This window comes from Phodopus roborovskii, unplaced genomic scaffold (genome assembly GCF_943737965.1).
Source record: "Phodopus roborovskii unplaced genomic scaffold, PHOROB, whole genome shotgun sequence".
NCBI classification, from domain to species: domain Eukaryota; kingdom Metazoa; phylum Chordata; class Mammalia; order Rodentia; family Cricetidae; genus Phodopus; species Phodopus roborovskii.
Genome location: NW_026126645.1, coordinates 8,607,119 through 8,628,384, shown reverse-complemented (window position 1 = coordinate 8,628,384; position 21,266 = coordinate 8,607,119). Strand labels below are relative to the sequence as shown.

The 21,266-nt window shown below is 43.7% G+C and overlaps 1 protein-coding gene across 1 annotated transcript in view; it reads left to right on the top strand.

The window, feature by feature from the left end:
• Kazn (kazrin, periplakin interacting protein) overlaps window positions 1-21,266 on the top strand; it is a 941,992-nt gene that overhangs the window by 212,073 nt on the left and 708,653 nt on the right. Inside the window, exon 2 of the mRNA XM_051173736.1 lies at window positions 15,462-15,619. Within this exon, the coding sequence (XP_051029693.1) occupies window positions 15,462-15,619 (158 nt within the window). The remainder of the gene's footprint in view (window positions 1-15,461; window positions 15,620-21,266) is intronic.

Sequence of the window (21,266 nt, the reverse complement as noted above, 5' to 3'; positions counted from 1 at the left end):
ATGCAGGAGATATGTATATCTTTTTTTTAAATGTATGATTTAATTGTGTGTGTGTGTGTGTGTGTGTGTGTGTGTGTGTGTGTGTGTGTGTGTGTTATACATGTAAGTAGAGGTACCTGTGAAAGCCAGAAGAGGGCATAGGATCCCTGGGAGTTGGAGTTACATGTAAGGCCCCTTACATGAGTGATTGGAACTGAGCTCCGGTCCTCTGCAACAGCAATGAGTGTTTTGCTCACTGAGCCCTGTCTCCAGCTTCTAAATTGTCTTCAGCAGATGGGTGAATGTTCAGTTACTCCCATGTGCTTAAACTGTGGCTTGTTTTCTTTTTTCCCCTCTCTGAGTAGTTCTCCTCCTCCTTTTTCTTCCTTTCTTCCCCCCCCACCTTTTTTTTTTTTTTTTAGAAGATTGCATCTGATGATAAATAAAAGCCTACCTGTTTCCTGTTTCCTCAGTGGAAATAATTCCCCACTGATAAGAGGCCTTATCTCTGCAGTCACTGGAATCTCAGCAGTGTGCTATGATTTGTCCTTCAACCCACAAGTGCTAAAATCATGTCCCTGCTGGGTGGAACCATTTTCCTGTCCTCTGGCAAAAGACCAAGAAAACATAAGCAGAATTAAATGCTTCTTAAACATAAGTCTTTAGAAATGTAGTTACATAGAAAATGGTTTTTGTTGAGCTGTTGGCACGAACTCAACACTGATTTAAGAATGAAACTCTTTGCTTTATTAGTTATCTGTTTCTAGGAGGAAATTATACCCTAGTGGGGAGGCTTGAAAAACAGTAACAACTATAGCAAATATCCATGCCATAGTGTCTTTGTAGCAGGAATTCTAGAGTGCTTTACTTAACTGGATGGGTCCAGAGTGTCATTAAAAGATGCAGATGCTGCTGTTAGATGAGAGCTACTGGAAACTCAGCAGGAGCAGAATGATCTGTTTCCAAACTGATGTGCTCCCATAGTCATGTGCTCCCATGGTGATGTACTCCCGTGATGATCCTGTGCTCCCATGGTGATGTGCTCCCATGATCCTGTGCTCCCTATGGTCATGGGCTCTCATGATCTCATGCTCCTATGCTCATGTGATCCTGTGATCCTGTGCTCCCATGATCCTGAACCTCCCATGCTCATGTGCTTCTGTGAACCTGTCCCCCCTCTCCCCATGTGCTCTCATGATCTCATGCCCTCATGCTCATGTCCTCCAGTGATCCTGTATTCCTGTGGCCGGCGAGTTTGTGCTGCCTTCCGTTCCTTGCCATGTGGACATTTCTCCAGATCTTCAGTACTTGGGACATGGCTGACTTCCCACTGAGAGCAGTCAGAGACAGAGGAAGGTGGGGCAGGGGGATGTCTGGCTCACTTGGTAGAGCATACCTAACATGTACCAAGTCCAGGCCTTGATCTTCAGTACCACATAAGCCCTATGGCCACACAAAGTTGTAATCTCAGCACTACAGAGGTGGGGGCAGGAAGAGCAAGAGTTCAAAGTCATCCTTAGTTACTGGGCAAGTTTGAGGCTAGAAGGAGCTATAGAGAAAGGGATAGATCCAGAGAAAGCAATAGTAGTGAGGAGGGAGGTGGGGGGGAGAGGGAGAGAGACTAACTCTACAAGCCTGTGAGACTCTGACATCTTCTAACAGGGTGGGGAAGGCCTGTAGGGATACATTAATACCAGGAGGTACCACTTGGTGGAATCTGTTTTGGAGTGCAGATTGTACTCCCATATTCCCAAGAACTCCATACCCACCATACCCATCATCCCATTAGCATTGTTGAAAGTCTTGAATCGTATAAAATCAGGTCTACATATATGCATATACATACACACACGTACACGTGTACACACACACACACACACACACACACACACACACACACAATGCCTGCTTGGGTACTGACTATAATGTATTAATGCCCTGAGTCTACACACCTGAGAACTGAAGAGACAAGTTATCCACTCCTACATTCAGAGGGGGACGTAGGGGAATTGCTGGAAGCATCCATTCAAAAGGAAGAATATGCAAAGCACATAGAAGTTAGTAGACCAGGAAAATTCCAAATCACCTCCACCTCAGTTCAGTGGTTCTTTAATTACGACTCAAGAAGTGAGGATAACTCCTTGCAAATTGGATCTATCTCTGAGCTCTTGGCTGTGACTTCAAGTCACTCAAAGCACTTTCTATATGACTATGTCTCCAGTTTGTAGATGCCCCATTCTATTGGTGTGCCCGTGGCTGGGGGAGTTACAGGGATCCACAGACCTCTCTTCCTTCTGTTCTTTCCATGTTAATCTCTACTTTTAAAGATTCCTTTTCACCTGTCTGTGTCCTCTTGTACTTTGGTATTAATACCAAGAACAAATCAGCTGCCGTCTTCAACAGTTCAGCTGTAAACTCCACCACATAGACCAGGGGAGTATTAGATATGGCTTCTACTTTCCACATGACTACAGATTATGATGCATAAAATTCTGTCATAACACAGCAGATATCCTTTCTTCTCCACATCCTTCTAAACCATCCGCAGGTTTCCACTTGCAGACTCTGGGAGCCAGCAGAATTTGTCAGGCACTCTGCGACATCCTTCGCTGAAGTCCTCTGGCATCTGCATTCCAGATATTTTTGTCTTTGTTGTTGTTGTTATGTATGTTTCAAAGATCACTTATTTTTTAAAGTAATTTTTGCTATGGTATTACTCTACTCAATATGGAAAAAAAAATCATTCTTAGTTATGTAATGAAGTCTCATAAGCGACTCCAAATCCTAGTGACTTAAATGAGTGTCACCGTTCCAGCACTTGGGTGAATTTTGGAATGGTCTGGCCAAATCTCACAGGCTTAGCTTTTCAGCATAGTTGCCTTTATGCAAGAGATTAACTTGCCCAGAGTTGCTTCTAAAATGGCATCTTCACAGAGCCTCTAAATTTATGCTCCATGTTGGTAGGGACTCTCAGTTTCTCCTGCCATGTCCTACCCGAATGTCCCACGGCATGGCAGCCCATGTTTCATTGAGGTGCTGTTTCAAGAGAAAACGCAATCATTTTTCCTGATCTAGCCCCATAAGTGACACTCTGGCATACCTAAAATTCTCTGTTGGTGACACAGGTCAGTCTTACTCAGAGTAAGAAAGAGCTAACCAAAGCCATGATGCCAGGGCAGCAAGAATCATCAGGCACTATCTTCCAGTATGGCGACTGTGTTCCCCTTTCTATGTCACTGTGGGATGAAATGAAGTCTCAGATGCATGGGGGTGTAAGACCCTCAAATGAGGGGTCTTCCAGGTTCAGTCGGCTTTAATGAACAGGAAACATTGGCGCAAACGGGCTCCTCCAGCACGCAGGCTAGAGAGAAGCCCCCTCCCCCGGGCATAGGTGTTTTTAAAGGCAAACCCACAAGCTTAGGGAGGGGGTGGGACCCTCTGTCCCTTTGAGGCTGGATGGTCTACTATTAGGGTCAACAGACCTTAGGGCCTCAGGGTGTGCTAATTAATTTTGTCTGTGCAAACCGGAGTTGCAGCTATCTCTTTGTTTCCTAAGGACCCTATTTACCACCTGCTGACTCACAAGAAAGGAGGGGCAGTGTGAATTCTTGGTATCTTGTTATCTCAGGGCCTTGTGAGAGGAAGCTAGCAAATTCCAAGGAGCAGATATTGGTTTCCAGGTTAGTCCTTCATTAACTTTACTTTTTTGTCTTTCAGGGGCTATGCTTCTTATTAAGAATGTCACATAAATTTATATATTCACATATATTATATACTATAAATTATATATTTTATATAAAACATATATTTGGTTTCTTTGACAGAGTCTCACTATGTTGCTAGAACTAGCCTTGAATTCATGATCCTCCTGCCTCAGCCTCCTGGGTATTTGGTTTAAAGGCCAGCCCCTTCATGCCTGACTAACAGGCACTTCTCAAAACCCCTAGGGTGACATGGACACTGAACACAGAAGTAAACGTTGCTAACTCTTGTTTGCTTTTTTCCAGTCTCAAGATTTCTAATTAACATGTTTACACAGATATAAATAATTGTTCTACCCCCTAAGTTGCTTTTGGCCAGAATGGTTTACCACAGCAACAGAAAGGACAGAAGGTTTTTGTTGTTGTTGTTTATTTTTTCCGTTTTTCACATGGTTGATATATATATATATATATATATATATATATATATATATATATATATAATGCAAACATATATATATCATATGCATGTTTGCATTGTGTTAGTGCACATGTATGAGCATAAATTACATGGAATTGGAGGCTCAAGTTTAATGTTGGAATCATTCTAGATGACTCTTCCAATTTATTTATTGAGCCAAGATCTCTTAGTCAAAACCCACAACTCACTTATATGGCTCATCTCTGTAGGCAGCTTGCTCTGAGGAATTTCTTGTTTCTTCCTTCTTGGGCTGAAATTCCATGCCTACTTGGCATACACATGGATTCTGGGCATCTGAATGCCAGTTCTCACACTTGCATGGCTAGAGCTTTAATCACTGGGCCATCTCCTCAGCCCCTGCCTGTGGAACATGGGGGCTGTTGAGATGGAATGAGTATGGTCTACATATGAACTAGACAAGAGCAGGGATCCAGGAATGGAATGTGATGAACCTAATGTCTCTGCTTTACTGAAGTACATAAGCCCTGAGCCTTGGTGGAAGGGTGAGAGGGGTGGGGCTTTGAGATGTAATGAGCCACACTGAGTTATTGTTCCTTTAAGAAGTGACAATGAAACTACCAGTGAGGTGGCTGGGTGCTGGCTCAGGCCTTTAATCTCCATACTTGCAGTGGGCAGTGGAGTAGGGGGATGGTAGGATGGTAGAGTTCAAGGCCAGTCTGATCTACAGGGTGAGTTCCAGGATGTCCGTCTACACAGACAAACCCTGTCCTGAAAAAAAAAGAAAGAAAGAAAGAAAGAAAGCAACACCACCAACAGAAAAGTATTCAACTTGTCTCTGCCTCAAATATCTATTTTGTATGGGGTTGGGATATAGAGGTGGAAGGACTATGGCAGGGATTTGGTTATTGTCTGTTATAGGGGAAAATAACGGTAATAATAATAAAACACACCCTAAACCTGGGGAGGGCCATATGAGGGGATGAGGCCTGAGATGCTTGCCAACCCTCCAGAAGTGCTAGCCAATCAGCACTGGAGTCACACAGAATCTTTTGTGTTTGTGTGTGTGTGTGTGTGTGTGTGTGTGTGTGTGTGTGTGTGTACTCGTGTGGAGGCAGGAGACTGACATCTAGTATCTCCCTCAATCACTATTCCCCTTATATTTTTTAAGATCATAAAACATTATGTGCATGCATGTGTCATGAATGCATTGCATGTTAGTATAGTGCACACAGAGGCAGAAAAGAGGGCTGGATGCCCTGGAGCTGGCGTTACAAGCAGTTGTGAGCCCCCCTGACATGGGATCTGGGAAAGCAGATTCTCTATAAGAGGAGTACACCCTCTTAACAGCCAGGGCATCTCTCCAGGCCCTCTGTATCTTAAGTTTACCTTCCTTCCTTCCTCCCTCCCTTCCTCCCCCTCTCTCTTCCTCCTCCTCTCTCTCTCTCTCTCTCTCTCTCTCTCTCTCTCTCTCTCTCTCTCTCTCTCTCTCTCTCTCTCTCAGACAGTGTGTCTCACTGGACCCAAAACTCACTGATAGTGATAGACAGATTAACAAGTAAGTCATAATGTCCCTTCTGTCTCCATTTTCCAGGCACTGAGATTATAGATGCCCAAATTTCTCCCATAGATTCTGGGCAATCAAACCCAGGTCCTCACTCAGGTGGCATGCACTTTACTGGAGCTGTCTCCCCAGCCCCAAAGCCAGACTTCTGTTTACCCTGCCACCATATGTAGTTGGCACCATCACTTAAGATAGTCTTTCAAACAAAAGAAATGCACCTGAAATGAAAAGCTGCAAGGCACTGGCTGCCTTGTTCCATCCATAAATCTATTATCCAGAAATAGAACTTACTTGAGATTCAAAGAGGTTTCCTGCTGACCTTTGAAATACATTGAAAGTTGCAATAAAACAAAATGATCTTAAAATATTAACAGACCAGAAGTAATTAAATGGCATAGGTAGTCATTAAAATTGAGAAGGAGGCTTCCATTGGTAAACCCTTTCTGTTCGCCAAGAACAACAAAGTCTAGGGCTTGGGCAAGGCTTGTGTATTCACCACCTCCTTCTTTCCTCACTTAGCACACAGTTCCTTCCTCTCTCCCTCCCTCTCATCACATGTTTTCCCCTTTCTCTAAAATGACAACAGAAACTTTTAGGCTTTGGTGTTTTCATCTACACTGCCCTGTAAGAACAGTTAGCACAGGCCCTCAGTGGACCTTACAGCTCTGTTGACTGGGAAGATAACTTAGTCAATAAGGGCTTGCAGCACACACATAGTGGTCCAAGTTCAGATCCCCACACCAGTCCTCCAAAGTGCTGTGCAGGATGGAGGCAGGAGGATCCATGGAGATCACTGGCCAGATAGTCTAGTGGAATGAGTTCCAGGTTCAGGGAGAGTTTCTGTCTTAAAAGTAAAGTGTAGAGTCATAAGAAGATACTTAACATCAGCCTCTGGCCCTTACATATAAACACACACATAGATATCCACGAACACGTACACATGCGCTTACCCCACCCCCAGATGTCAGGTGGGTGTAGTTGGTTTATACAATTCTGAAAATCTGAAAAGAGCCAGAACCTCAATGTTCTGGAGAAATCTGGTGTGGGTCGAGTGATAATTCGTTGTGAGACTCATCTCTGACTTCTGTCTGGCCCTCTGGGCCCTCTGGGGCTGCTCAGTCAGAGGGAAGCAATTTGTACAAGGAGGAAAGCATGTCTCCAAATCCATGACCCTGGAATCTATGCCCTGAGATTGCTATTCATGGTGCCAGGTTTTACTCTGCTGAAGCCTGCATCCCAGGGTTCACGAGTCCTGCTAAAAATCAAGGAGGAGGGGCTGGAGAGAGTTCACCTCCAAACACAGTCAGTTTAATGTGGGGAGAGGATGTCTGGGGAAAAGGAAATGAGGACAGGGTTTGTGAGCATTCTTTGCACGGTGCTGGTCTTTTAATGAGAGAGGCTCACACACCCATGTTTCCACATTAAATTCTGATGAAAGGATCACTTTTCCCTTTCACAGTGCCTGTCTTGATGGCATGCACAGTTGTTAGTTATCAGGGGAGAGACAGGGCTGGACGCATGTCCCCTGTCCATAATTAGTCTTAAGCATTTTTGACAGTCCAAGAATATTTGTCATGGCTTAAACCTTTCCACTGAAATGGCTAATCTTGGTTGTCAACTTGACACATCTTGTCAAAGAGGGAACCTCACTGAGAAATTGTCTCCATCAAATTGGCTTATGAGCATGTCTGTGGGGCACTTTCTCCATTGCTAATTGATTGGCAGGGCCCAGCTGACTGTGGGCAAAGCTGCCACTAGGTAGGTGAGCCTGGGCTGTATAAGAAAGCAGGCTGAGCAAGCCAGTGAGAAATCCTTCACAGCCTCCAGTCCTGCCTTGAGTTCCTGTCCTGACTTCCTGACTCCTTCATGAGGACTTGACCAAGTTCTCTGGGACCCTGGGTTGTCCCTCATTCTTAGTCAACCAGAATCATCTGGCCCCGGTTTGTTAGGGTTCGATACAGGCAACGGGCCAGCCTTTTGCACCCAACAGCCAGGTTTCTAGTTCTTTCTGTTCTAGCGCAGTATTTACCCCAGTCCCACTCTTGCTGTTAAGCTCTACAATAATAAAAATCTACTTAAGATGCAATCTTAAGTAGACACCTTTAGGTCTGGCCTCTTCCCCTTGGCATGGACCCATAATATAATACCCAGAGATTGATATTGGGGTTCAAACTTCACGCTGAATATCAGAAAAGCAAAGCAGTTGGCTACTAGCTTCTTCAGGTTCTTCACCAAGCCTCTCCTTAGTGTGGCTGGAGAATGAATGCCTCTCTGAGACCTTTCTTCTGTCTTATACACTTCCCTAATGTTGGGATTAAAGATGTGAACCATAATTCTCTTTTAGGATGATTCACTCTTGTGTAGATCTGGGTGGCCTTGGTCTCAGAGATCCATCTACTTAATCCTGAGTCCTAGGATTAAAGGTGTATACCACTACCTCCTAGCTGCTAGGATTAAAGGTGTGTGCCTGCCTTCTATAGCTTGTGCCTATTTTTTGCTTTATGAATACTAAGGCAAGCTTTAAATAAATTGTAAATAATGTATCACTACATGGACCACCTCAGTGGTCCTGCCCCACTTCAGGAGGTTCCAAATCTCATGATAGGCTCTGATGGCCATGCCAGGAGTAGGCTGCCTGGAGGCTTGTGGGAAGTAGGCAGTGGCCACTGTAATCCCATTGGTGGTGCTAGTTGAGTACTGTCACAGAGAAGCTCTGGACCAGGCCCTATTGAAAGTGCACCAGTTACATCAATTAGTTCAATACTCATGATCATGAAGTAGTTATGACTTTATTTCCAAGGAACAAATGAGAAAAGCCATGCTCAAAAAGATGATGTCACTGCTAGATCAGCATACGGAGGCAAGGTTAGAACTCAGGATGTGTGACTCCAAGCTTCAGACTTCCAAGCTTTCTCAATAGGAACTGTCTTCCATGCATGGTGGAAAGCTGGCTCATCCTCCAGCTTCTTCCTGACCTTAAGTCGGCTTCCCAAGACTGAGACCACCTTTAGTCTCCAGTGTGAACCACACGCCCTCCTCAGCACTCATTCTGCTCTGCCTTCGTGGTTCATTACATTCAGGATCTGCTTTAGCTACACCAGCCACCAGCTGTGGAATCAATGGCCACAGACAACAGCTGTTTTCACAGTTAAAACTCACTCTCTGGTAAATCTGTACCTTTGAAGAAAGTGACAAGTTAACTATGCTGACTCTCTCTCTCTCTCTCTCTCTCTCTCTGTGTGTGTGTGTGTGTGTGTGTGTGTGTATAGAGGCCAGAGCACAACCTTAGATGTCATTGTCCAGAAACTATCCACCTTGTTTTTATTTTTTTTGGGGGGGTTTGTTTTGCTTGCTTGTTTGTTTTTGAGGTCTTCTCAATAACCTGGAACTTCCAGTAGGCTAGCAAGCCTCAAGGATCCACTTACCTCTGCCTCCCCAGTACTGGGATTACACATGTACACCAACACACCTTACATGGGCTCTGAGTGTTGAACTCTTCCTCATGCTTGTAGCACATACACTACTGACAGCTATCTCCTAGACCAGCTCCTTGATTCTCAGGGTTTGCTTTATTACCTATTTTAAAAAGTAAAATTTCTATTTCAGTGTCTTACATTTATTAAGTGTGTGTGCATGCGTGTGTACATGTGCATGCCATGAGACATACATAGAAGTCAGAAGACAGCTTGCAAGAATTAGTTCTTTCCTTCCAGGTCAGGTCTTTCCTGTTCAGGTCAAGTTCAGGTCCCTTCCCCAAATCCCAGTTATAAAGTCTGCAGAATACTCCTTATCTGGCCTTGAGCTTGCAACCTTCCTGCCTCACAATTTGTTTTCAAACTGCAGTAGAATGCACATAGACAAATTTCCTGTTTTAATTTCTTAAAGTTCACAGCTCAGTAGTGTTTGGTTGGTTTGCTGAGTGTATCCATCACCATAACTCTTCCCTGAATATTTTTATCATCCCCACAAAGGAAACCCTTTATTTATTAAACATTAAGCAGCTGTTCCCATTTCTCCAGCCAGACTCCCTGGAATCTGTTAATTATTTGGTTCTACTGTTTGCCCAGTTTTGGATGGTTCCTGTACATGGGATCTTTTGGGGGGCTGGCTTCTTTCACTTAGTGTAACTTTCCCAAGTTCATCCATGTGGTGGCATGTATCAGTGTTTTACTCCTTTTGTATGACTGAATAATGCTCCTCTGAATGGATATACCAGATTGTGTTTACCCATCCACTAATTCACAGGCAATGAATGAGTACTTTCCAGCTTTGGCTGTGTTGACTAATGCTGGTGTGACAATCCACAGGCAAGTGTTTGTTCAAACACCTTTCTCCAAATCTTTTGATTATATTCCTAAGAGTACATTGCCCATTCATATGGAAATCCTATATTTATTTGTTGGTCCATTGCCAAACCTTTTCCCACAGCAACACAGGAGGGTTCTGACCTCTCTGCATCCTCATCTCTAGCAGACTGAGTTTTATTATAACAATGGGAAGGAAAAAAGTCTGAATTATTAAGGCTTCATTTATTTAATGGGATTCCATTAAAACAAGAACTGGAAATGGGTGAACATTTTAATGCAAAATACATCATAGCTTTTGAGATTTGTGAAGAGCAATGGTTGTTTAACACATGGGGATAAATTTGGTTATTAGTTCGTATCTATGGACCATATAAATAACAAGGTCATAAAATCCATGGAGCTGCTAGTGGGTCTGCCCCATGATATGATTCATCAGGCATGTTTTTCCCTATAAAAATACTATAATGGCCCATCTCTATGATATCTGGACTCATCTGTGTAAAATGAGCATCTGAGGTCATATCATTATTATATCACATTCTGTGCTCCATCTGACCCATAAAAGCAGAAGTGGGGTGCTTCTGAACACATTAAGAAATTTTATTCAGTCTTCTATTTTTTTTAAATGACACAGAATGTTGAGACTTGGCATTATTTCCATTCTACCAAACCATGAGCGTGCCATCTATATCAGAAGCCTAAATAAGTGCTCATTGATGCTCAGGGAGATTCAGACAACACTTCAGATAAATAAGCTGCTTTAGAAGTATGTTTCTGCAGATTTGTGGACCAAGATAATACACAGCAAGCAGATTGAATGTCATTTCACATTCGATACAATCAACCAAGTAAACTGGGTTTTATGACCTCATTTCCTAACCTCAGGTAGGGAGGAATGGTGTCTGTGGCTCTCCAGTCTCTAATCCATCATGTGCTTTAAGAACAGCTTTATTTAGCTGAGGATTTTATAGTGCAAATGGAGAATAATGTGTACAGCTTCCCAGTTCTATGATGACAAGGGAGGAGTGGGGACAGAGTGGAGTGCTATGACCTTTCTCTTTCACATCTCTATTTATTTGGTCTTATATGCAGTGGTTAATGCTGGGGACATGATGTGGTGGCTTGAATGAGAATGGCCTCCATAGGCTCAAACATATAAATGCTTGGTCCACAGTTGGTGGAAATGCCTGGGAAGGACTAGGAGGTGTGGCCTTGTTGAGGGAGGTGCCTTATGCTGGGAGATCAAGATGTGATCTCTCTGCTAATGTTCCATCTCCATGCCTGCTAGGGCTGCTGTCATGTTTCCTAACACGATGGTCTGGACTCTAGCTATCTGGAACTAGGATTCTCAAATTAGATACTTTCTTTTATCAGTTGTCCTGGTCATAGTGCTTTGTTACAGCAACAGGACACATGGCGATGAAGTGAGAAAGCACTATTGTTTTACCGTTGGAACTGAGTTTCAGGAGGTGTCACAGCTATATTTTACAGTTAAGTGTTGCTACATAACAAAGTACCCCCAAACTGAGTTACCCTAATCAGTATGTAGCTATGCTGTTTTGTGAGTCACAGAGGGGGATATGAGATAGAGACACAACTCGGTTCTGCTCTCCTGAGACAGGGTTGCATTTGGGGTGACTTGGATGAGGCAGGTGGACGAGACCTTGCAGATGGAATATTCACATGGTTTCCTCGTGAACATGAATATAGATTCATCACCTCTTCTCTTTGTTGTATCTTCTGTCCTCAGAATGTCCTGGATGTTAGTTTTCTTAACTTATTTTTTTATTTGTATATGTCTGTGTGATTGTATGCCACATATATATGCCTACTTATAGAGGCCAGAAGAGGGTGTCAGATCCCATGGAGCTGGAGTTAATACAGTTTTGAACAGTCAGACATAGTCGATGGAAACTAAACTCAGATTCTTTGCAAAACCAGCAAGTATTTTTTTTTTTTAACCACGAGGGTATTTCTCAAACCCTGCCAGATAGTTTTCTACCCACCTGGGATGAATGGATAGGTGGATGGGTGAATGAGAAGATGGATATATTAGTGGGTGGATGGGTGGTTGGAAGGATAGATGGGCAAGTGGATAGGTAGATGGATAGATGGATAGGTAGCTAGAATGATGAGTGGATGGGTAGATAGAAAGGCAGGTAGATAGGTAAATGGATGGGTTGGTAGGTGTATGGATAATGGATAGGTGGATAGATGGATGGATGGATTGATGGATAGGTAGATGGGAGAATGGAATGGTGAGTAGATGGATAGGTGGGCAGGTGGATAGGTGGATGGATGGGTAGGTAGATGAATGGATATGTGAATGATGGCTTGGTCAATGTATAAGTGGATGGATAGGTAGGTGAGTGGGTAGATGGATGGATAAATGGATGGGAAGACAGGTAGGTGTATGAGTGGAATGGATGGATGAATAGATGGATAAGTGAATGGGTAGATGGGTGGATAGACAGATGGCATCAGCTGCCTGAATATCTCTCCCTCTCTCCATGCAACCTGCATATGTGGTTTCCTTGGAGAAATATGGTCTCTGATTTTTCAAGTGCTATGTTAGTGATTTGTTGCTGTGACACAACATCTGACAACAGCAACGTGAGGTAGGAATGGCTTATTCTGTCTCACAGTTAAGAGTATACAGTATCATGGTGGGGAATACACAGCAGCAAGGACTTGAGATGGATGGTCACATTGCATCTATAGTCAGGAAGCAGAGAGTGATGGACACTGGTGCTCAACTCACTTTTTTGTTTCTACATTATCCAAGACCCTAGTTCATTAAATGGTTCCCATCTCAGTGAACCCCATCTATAAGCTCCCTCACAGACATGCCCAGGGGTCTCCTAGATGATTCTAGATCCCAGCACTTGACAATCAGTATCGGTGATGACAAGTATCTTACATGGCAGCTAGCTTCATGCAGAATGGACTTGCCCATAGACTTCAGACCTTTTGTGCTAGGGCCAGGTAGACTCACAGGGAATTGAGTCTCCACTTTTCAATGGAAGGAGCTGCAGTGTGTGTGTGTGTGTGTGTGTGAATATATATATATATATTATGTATATATATATATATTACAAACATAATGTGCATATGAAAAATATTGAATATATATATATATATATATATATATATATATATATATCAGACTTGCTTTAAAATTTTTAACTCTATCTACTGTGTGTATGTGGGGCAGAGAGTTGCACATGTCAGCTGCATGCACGTAACAGGATCACACAGCCTCCTTCCATTTCAAGGACTACAGACAACACCCCGCCCCACCCCACATCTGTACAGCATAGCTCTCAGGCTTCCCAGCTGTTGACAGTGAGATGGTGAGCAGTGTCTCTAACTGCCTTTGGGGGGAAGCACAGTCTCCTTAAGCCTTACTACTGTGTTGGAATTTGTTGATGATTTCTGGACCCTGGAGGATTTTAGAATCATTTTCATGTGGTAGCTTTACTGAGAATGCCCAGGAGTTGTTCCTTGTTGGCTTAAAAAAGTGTAGGTTTACCTGGAAAACTATGGACTTTGCTATAAGGAAAGGACTTTGAATTTAAGGAAAGGTAAAGAAATTAGTTCAACAATGTTTATTGAGATTTGACATTCCATGTGTTTGAGACAGCAGAAAACAGATTAAACTACCTCTGGGGGCTGGGGATGTGGTTCGGTGAATGTGTTTGCTAGGAAATCATCAGGACCTGAATTCAGATCCCAGCACTCACATAAAAAACCAGGCAGGGTGATACTTGCCAGTAATTGTAGCACTGAGGAAAGAGATACAGGGAAACCCATAGAGCCAGCTGGTCAGATGGTCTTGCTGTAAGGATGAGGGTCAGGCTCAGTGAGAGGTCCTGTCTCAAAAAAGAAGACATGAAACTTAGGACAATATCTAATATCAACCTCTGGCCTACTCTCTCTCTTACACACACACACACACACACACACACACACACACCACATTCATAGACACACACATAGACTCAAACACTCAACATATACACACCCATAATCACATATACACATAAACTCATACACATACCCATACACACATGCACACACTTAATCCCATACACACTCACATACTCTCACACACATACATGCATGCACACTCACATTCACATATGCATAGACACAGACACACACAAACGGACATGTACACACACATATAACAATGCATAGACACAAGACACTCACTCACACAAACATTCACACACATACATAAACTTATACACATACCCGTGTACAAATGCACACATGAAAACTCTTATCAAGTGCATAGGAAAAAGACAGCAATAATAATAAACAAGTCAGATAATAATTGGTGTGGGAATGACAGAGAAATTACAGTCCTTCCAGCTTGCTTGTGGTACTGTTTGGAAAACATGGCCATTGCCCCTTCACAAACTTTAATGGCAGAGTTCATCTGCATCAGGAGGAAATAGCCTCCTGCACTATCATAAGTTTAAATCTAGTGTAGGGCCACACCCTGGTACCCTGTTGATCTTTAGTTTCTGAATACTGACCAAAAAGTCACATCTATGGTGCACAGCTAACTCTATCCTGGTATGCTTCCTGGGGAAACTGGGTGCTCCATGAAGCGGGTCCCACATCATCTGGTTTTGCTGATGAATGTGTCCTCAAGATCTCTATAGAGTTTGGAATAAATATTTAAATGGTGGTCACCAGACACAACCTAGCTATTAAACTGTTGAAGAGATTCAGGCTCTCTGCACCTACCTGGCTAGTCCCTTGGGTGAGCACCCTTGATTTCCCTTTGGAAATGGTGGATCAGTTTCTCACTCAAGGTTACTGGTTATGGGACCAGGGTGATGGCCCACTCAGTAAATTGTTTGCTTTACAAGTCCGAAGACCTAGGTTTAATTCCCAGAACTCATGTGTCTTGAATTCATTGCTTTGGCTGTAATGTAATGTAATATAATGTAATATAATGTAATGTGGCCTTGGTCAAAGGCAACTTAAGGGAAAATAGGGTTGATTCCAGTTTGGGATTCCAGGTTACAGTCCATCATTGTGGACAGATCAAGGCAAGAACTTCAAATAGTTAGTCACACCACACCCATAGTCAAGAGCAAAGAGAAATGAACACATGGCTCTCTTGCTTACTTGTATTCTCTGACAATTTAGGACTTCCTGCCTAGGGAATGGTTTCACCCACAGTGAGATGGTTCTTTTCGCATCAATGAACTTAAGACAGTCTCTCACAGGCCAACCCAATGCAGACAGTCCCTCACTGAGACCCTCTCCCTAGGTATCAAGTTGACAATCAAAGCTGACAATCACACCAAGTTAAAAGCATGTTTTGGTGGTGTGCACTTGCAATCCTGGCACTGGGTGGTTGCAGACACTCTCTGGGATGCATGTGTGCATGTGCCTGTGGGCAGAAGTGTTAATAGTAGCATTGTTACATTTCCTTCTTTGTCTTTTCACAGCCGTGCAGTCACTGCACACCCTAAATGACCAGATTTCCCATTTCATTGTCACCAAGTCGAAGGCATTGGAGGAAGACGACGACCCCTTTCTACCCACGGAGAAAGAGACCCTGAGGAGCTCCATGATATTGATGAGACACCTCTTAATGGATGCCCAGGTACAAAGAACAGTTGTGAATGGCCCAGGATTGTCCAGGATTTTGTCATTACGACACGGCAGTGTCATCTAAAAAGTTCACACTCATGAATTGCACAGTTTAGTTACCAAAAACAACAAAGAAAATATCACAAAAATTCTCATCATGTTTTATGCAAGTCTAGGATTTTATATTGGGTCTTATTCATGGCCACAGGTTGGACAGGCCTCTAATGGATTTGGGATTGTCTTTGTGGTTTCTTTAAATGTTTTGTTTGGGGAAATAGCTATCCAAGGATGCTAAACTATCAAGCCAATCACCAGTTGCCAGAAACAACTGTTTGTTAAGAGGTACTCTGATACAGTGAAGACTGGGCTTTTCATTAGGTTTTACTGTTTTTGTTTTGTTTTTTGTATTTTTTAAGTCAGGGTATTGAAGCTTAAAAATAATGTATGTGTTGCCTTTGAGAATGGAGCACATCCCCCCTCAGTCTTGAGGAAGAGAAAGTATGCATTTACGTTCACACTTGGCAGGCATTAAAACTGGCAAGGGTGTCGGTGTGGAGCAAGGCCTGATCCAAAAGTGTATCTCTGAGTAGCTGGTAAATATTTAGCTGTGTCTGATGTGCCCCTAGCAAATGAATCAGCACTTTAAGACACTAGCAATGAATACGCCGTAGGGGGACTTGCCCATTTTGCACTATTGTTAAGATGTTGTTTTCCAAGGTTTCTCCTCATAGGCGGTTCTATTGAAATATTTAAACGTAATCTTTCTTCTCCTTCTGTCTTTGTTACTGGGTCTCTCCAGATATGTTGATGGGCAAACACCAGGTGTTTTAAGAGCCAGATGGTATCTTCTTTGGTTACAGCAAACTGCTCTAGAATTCATTGTCATTTCTCTCTCTTGGGAATCTGGAAGTACTTTTAGGAAACTGCCTTTGTTTTGGGGGATTCTTGTGCGAAGTGTCTCCAAAGTGTTTTTCTGAAGCTTGCTTTCTGTTGAAGAAGTGAGGTCGGTACAGCTGTTCCCTGAGTTCTGCTCTGGGTGGGAGAGTCTTGAGCCGCGACCCTTCTACGTTTTGTTTCTGCCAGGATGATGCTTTGTGTTTTGTTGTCCATGATCAATCCAGAAATCTGGATTTCATCTCACCAAGACTGTAGCGGGTGGGACCAGTCTGCATTCCTCACCTGTCAGTGTTTGAGGCTGCCCCCATGGGATCTGAGCCCCAAATTATGCAAAACCTTCATTTAAATTCTTATTCTTCCAGACTCTCTTTTTAGCTAGCAGCCATTCAGCCTTCCCTTCCTTCCCAAGCCTGTCTGGGGGAGAAAAGAAGGCTTCTAAAGCCACAACAGCCAATTTTAAGACTTGGAATAAAAGGGAAAATTTAGAGCAATTTACTGAATAAAGAAAGCAAATTGTTCCTGAAAGCGTGGCTTTGCTCAATGCCTGGACCCAATCCCATCGCTGACATCGCAGCCCAGGGAAGTGTGGAAATGAATCCCCAAGGAAAGTGTGTTATGTTCTAGTTTGCAAAATCCCAGAGAATAAAAGCCTCCTCATTTCTTTTGCTCATCTGAATTGAATTTACTAATGCAGAGCACTGAACTTTTAAAAACCTTTAGCATCGGAGGGAAAACAGGCTCCCATTGCTGAGGGCTACGGAGCAGTGAGTCCCCAGCACAGCAGAGCAACTAGAGTTCATAACAGTGCATGTATTATTGCTATTTTGGTGCTTTGAGAAAAGATCTCACTAGGTAGCCCAGGATAGCCCTGAACTCACAGCAGTCCTCCAAGGTAGGTAGCCCAGGCTGGGCCTGAACTCACAGCAGTCCTCCAAGGTAGGTAGCCCAGGCTGGGCCTGAACTCACAGCAGTCCTCCAAGGTAGGTAGCCCAGGCTGGGCCTGAACTCACAGCAGTCCTCCTAGGGTTCCAGGCATGCAGCACCACACCTGGTGAATTCATTGCTAGTTTTATTGATTACTGTAAAAAAGAAGATTTTAGTGTCCCAGTGCAATGGCATATGGAAGAAACTGGGGATACTATTCACCCCAGTTTGTGCCATACACATTGTGCCCATGTGAATTACCACCCTGCACCCCAGAAATATGTATCATCACTATATGTCAAAATATCTACATTATTAAGATTATTTCCCATCAAATGTTGGATTGGCATCTTGAATCCTTATTGACTTTAGTAATCTTTCTTCCTTCCTTCCTTCATTCCCCCCCCCCCCACCCCAACTTGTTTGCTTTCTTGCTTTCCTTTGGGAGTTAAAGTAACCCATCTCACAAGGTTCCTGTGTCAGAATATTTCCTTGTCTCCTTTTCTTCTGTTCCTGAACTGACACGTATAAAATGTTCTCATTTCAACAAAGTACAATAGGGTTTTGTGGCACTTCCTCTCTAGTCCCACACTCTACAATCAAGGTAGATTGGGTCTGTGTCTCCAGGAAAATTGTCACAGGAAGTTGGTCAAGCATTGTCATGCGCTGTCTAGATACATTCTTGTCTCAAGCCTCTTTCTGTTTAGAAATTGTTAGCTAAAAATCTTGTTTTTTAGGTTTATAAAGGATGAAGTGGGATGTACTTAGTTTAGTTTCAAGGTACCAGCCTCGTAGCTTTTCTTTCAAACAAGTACACACACTAAATTTCTGGAAGTTTTGCGGAAAGCAAGTAAATCATGACCTCCCAGCACCTTGGGTTGCACAGAATCTCTGGGTGCCCTCTTTCAGTTTAATACCACTAATCCCATATGCTGTTTAGGGAATGGCATTTTGTGGATGACTAGGGTAATAGGTGGTTTCGCTTTATTTTTTTAAAGATTTGTTTCATTTGTAATTATGTGCATGTGTATCTGTTTGTATGTGCACATAAGTGCACTGCCTGCAGAGGCCACAAAGGGACATCTGATGCTCAGGGATGGAAGTTGCAGGCAGTTGTGAGCCTCATGGCATAGGTTCTGGGAACTGATTTTGAGTTCTTAGCTGGAGCAATAAGTGTCCTAAACTACTGAGCATCTCTCCAGCTCCAAAATGTAGTTTTGAGTTTTGTAGTAGACATCTAGAAATACATCTTTTTAGTGAGAATCATCATTGACCACCATGGTTTTTTTGTGACATTCAGTTATCTTCCATCTATTTTTAAACATTGCTTCATATCTTTCTTCCAAAGACAGATGGGTATATTTATCTGTTATTCTAAGTGCAATAGTAGAGTATCAACAGAATGTTAATGTAGCCTACAAGCATAGCCTTCCTGTCTCTGCATTTTACTATATCAATGGATAAATTTGTAGGTTTGGATTTTGTGGGACAAAAGCAGAGAATGAACTACATGCCTTGACTTGGTGGGCTTCCTAAGTATCTTAGTTAGGTACACACAGGTCTCTTAGTAGTATTTGATTATGATGAGATTCTCTGACATCAGCCGCACATTGAATGAAGCCAGGAAAAAGAAACAAAAGTCTTGCAGAGAGCCTAGAGGCTGCTTGGAGAGTGCACGCTTACAAGGCATAATCGATTCAAGTCACATCTGTCTTGGAGGCAATAAATCCTGCTTAGGGGAATGTCAAAGGCAAACACACTGCTGTGCTATGAAATCCCACCTCTGAGGATTATAAAACAGCATGCATGGAGAAGACACATCCCCCGGTATAATGGGGGTGCCATGATGATTGTCAGGCCTGCCAACCTGCTCTAGAGAATGTAGCATCATGGGAATAAAGGGATAGGGACAGGGTATCCCAAGAGGCCCATGGTGATGCATTCATTCCATAACTGTCTCTTTGCATGGTGGGTCTCTGAAAGAACCAAAGGACATAAGAGCCTCTATTAGCTCTGCATTGCATCTTTTGTCTGCAGGACCCCCCCCCTGCACCTCTCCCCTCCCCGTCCAATGAAGTGCCCTATTCAGGTGGCATTTGAAACCTAATCTGGTGGTGTTCATTCCTGAGAGCTCCCTCTAAACCCAAAATGCCAACCCAGTCTCGTAAGTGATTAGATTCATAACAGCAAAAAGGCAATTCTTTCTGGGAGAGATTAATTCTGTTCCTCGCACTGTGTAACTCTGCATGCTAAGAGGGGTCGATTACAGCAAATTAAATTCCCAAACAGCAACTTTGCACCCCCCTCCTCTTCCACCAAAGGCCTTGGGTCATTGTTTGTCAAAGGAGAAGCCATGCTTGGGGGAACAGGGAGATGGCTGGGTTCAAAGTAAGGTCTTACTGTTGGAGGCTGAGTTCTATGGATTGACACATTTGTGTGCTCATGGAAGACTCCTTCTGCTGGCCAGGGGGTGGGTAGGGACGGGCTGGGGGAAGTTCCATCGCCCAAGAGAGGATGCAACACAGGACTGTCCCTTCCCATAGGTCCAAGTGTAGGAACAAAGCAAGTAAACCTTTCAAAGTAAAAGCAAACCACATGCAGGGCACCTGCCAGCAAGTCCATATTTGCGCTATCTTAGTTGCTTTTCTGTTACTGTGATTACAGAACAAAACAAACAAAACACAAAACAAAACAAAACCCTGAACAAAGCACCTAAGGGAGAAAGAGTTTACCTTGGCTCACAGTGCCAGAAGGACACAGTAGTCCATCATGGAGGGGCACGCATGGCAGCAGGGACATAAGGTCAGCCAGCCACATTGCATCGATCATACAAAAGCAGAGTGACAGCAGGGAGTGGGCGTCAGGCTTTCAAATGTAAGGCTTGTCCCCTGAGAACCACTACCTCCAGTGAGGCCCCATCTCTTAAAGGTTCCACATCCGGAACAGCACCGCGAGCTGGGGACCAAGTGTCCAAACATGTGAACCTGTGGTGGTGGCGGGCGTGGGGGTGGTGGCGGGGGTGGGGGTGGTGGCGGGCGTGGGGGTGGGGGCATTTCCCTTCAAACCACAATGAAAGTCAAACACCTGGTGGGAAAACAGTATAACTGTGTATCCTTTGGGTTGGGCTTTCCCATTTTTTTTTTTTTCTTCTTCTTCTTCCTTCCCTCTTTATTCTGCATGTCCCTCTGGCCTTGTCCTTCTCCTTCGCTTTGCTCCTTTCTTCTCATCTGTCTTCCTTTGTGCTCTCTCCCTCTGCGGAAGCGTGTGTGCCAAGGCCGTGTGTGCGCCTTTCCAACAGTGACGCCACAGCAGCAGGGGGTGGTGTGGTGAGCAGAACACACGCCTGGCGGTCAGGAAGCAGGTTGGGGACCCTGCCAGGATCTGGGACGCAATGTGGCTTGGGTTGCTTTGTTTGTCTTCTTTCCTTTTGAGGCCAGGCTTTAGCAAACCCCACTGCAGGACTAGACCCTCCGATCGATCTACTTCTGGCAGACTCAGGCTGAGTTCACAAGAAGAGATCGGCTAGTGGAGAACTGTCTGTAGACTCGCCTCGGATGCAGAAGGATGGATTTCGAACAGAGTCAGCATCAGCTCTTGCCAGTGAACAGGGAGGTTAGCCTAACAGCTGCCACCCCCTGCACTGAGGAGACACTGGGAGACAGGCAGGCCATGCATGTCACGGAGGCAACCTTCAATTTGGCTCCTGTTTCTAACACTTTTCATGCCCGTAGGTGCCATTTTATGTCGATGCTACAGTTAGAGGGCATCACAGTTATTACTAAAGTATTTATCTGGGGCTGATAAAATTGCTTGGTCAATTTTAAGAGGCAAGACAGTGC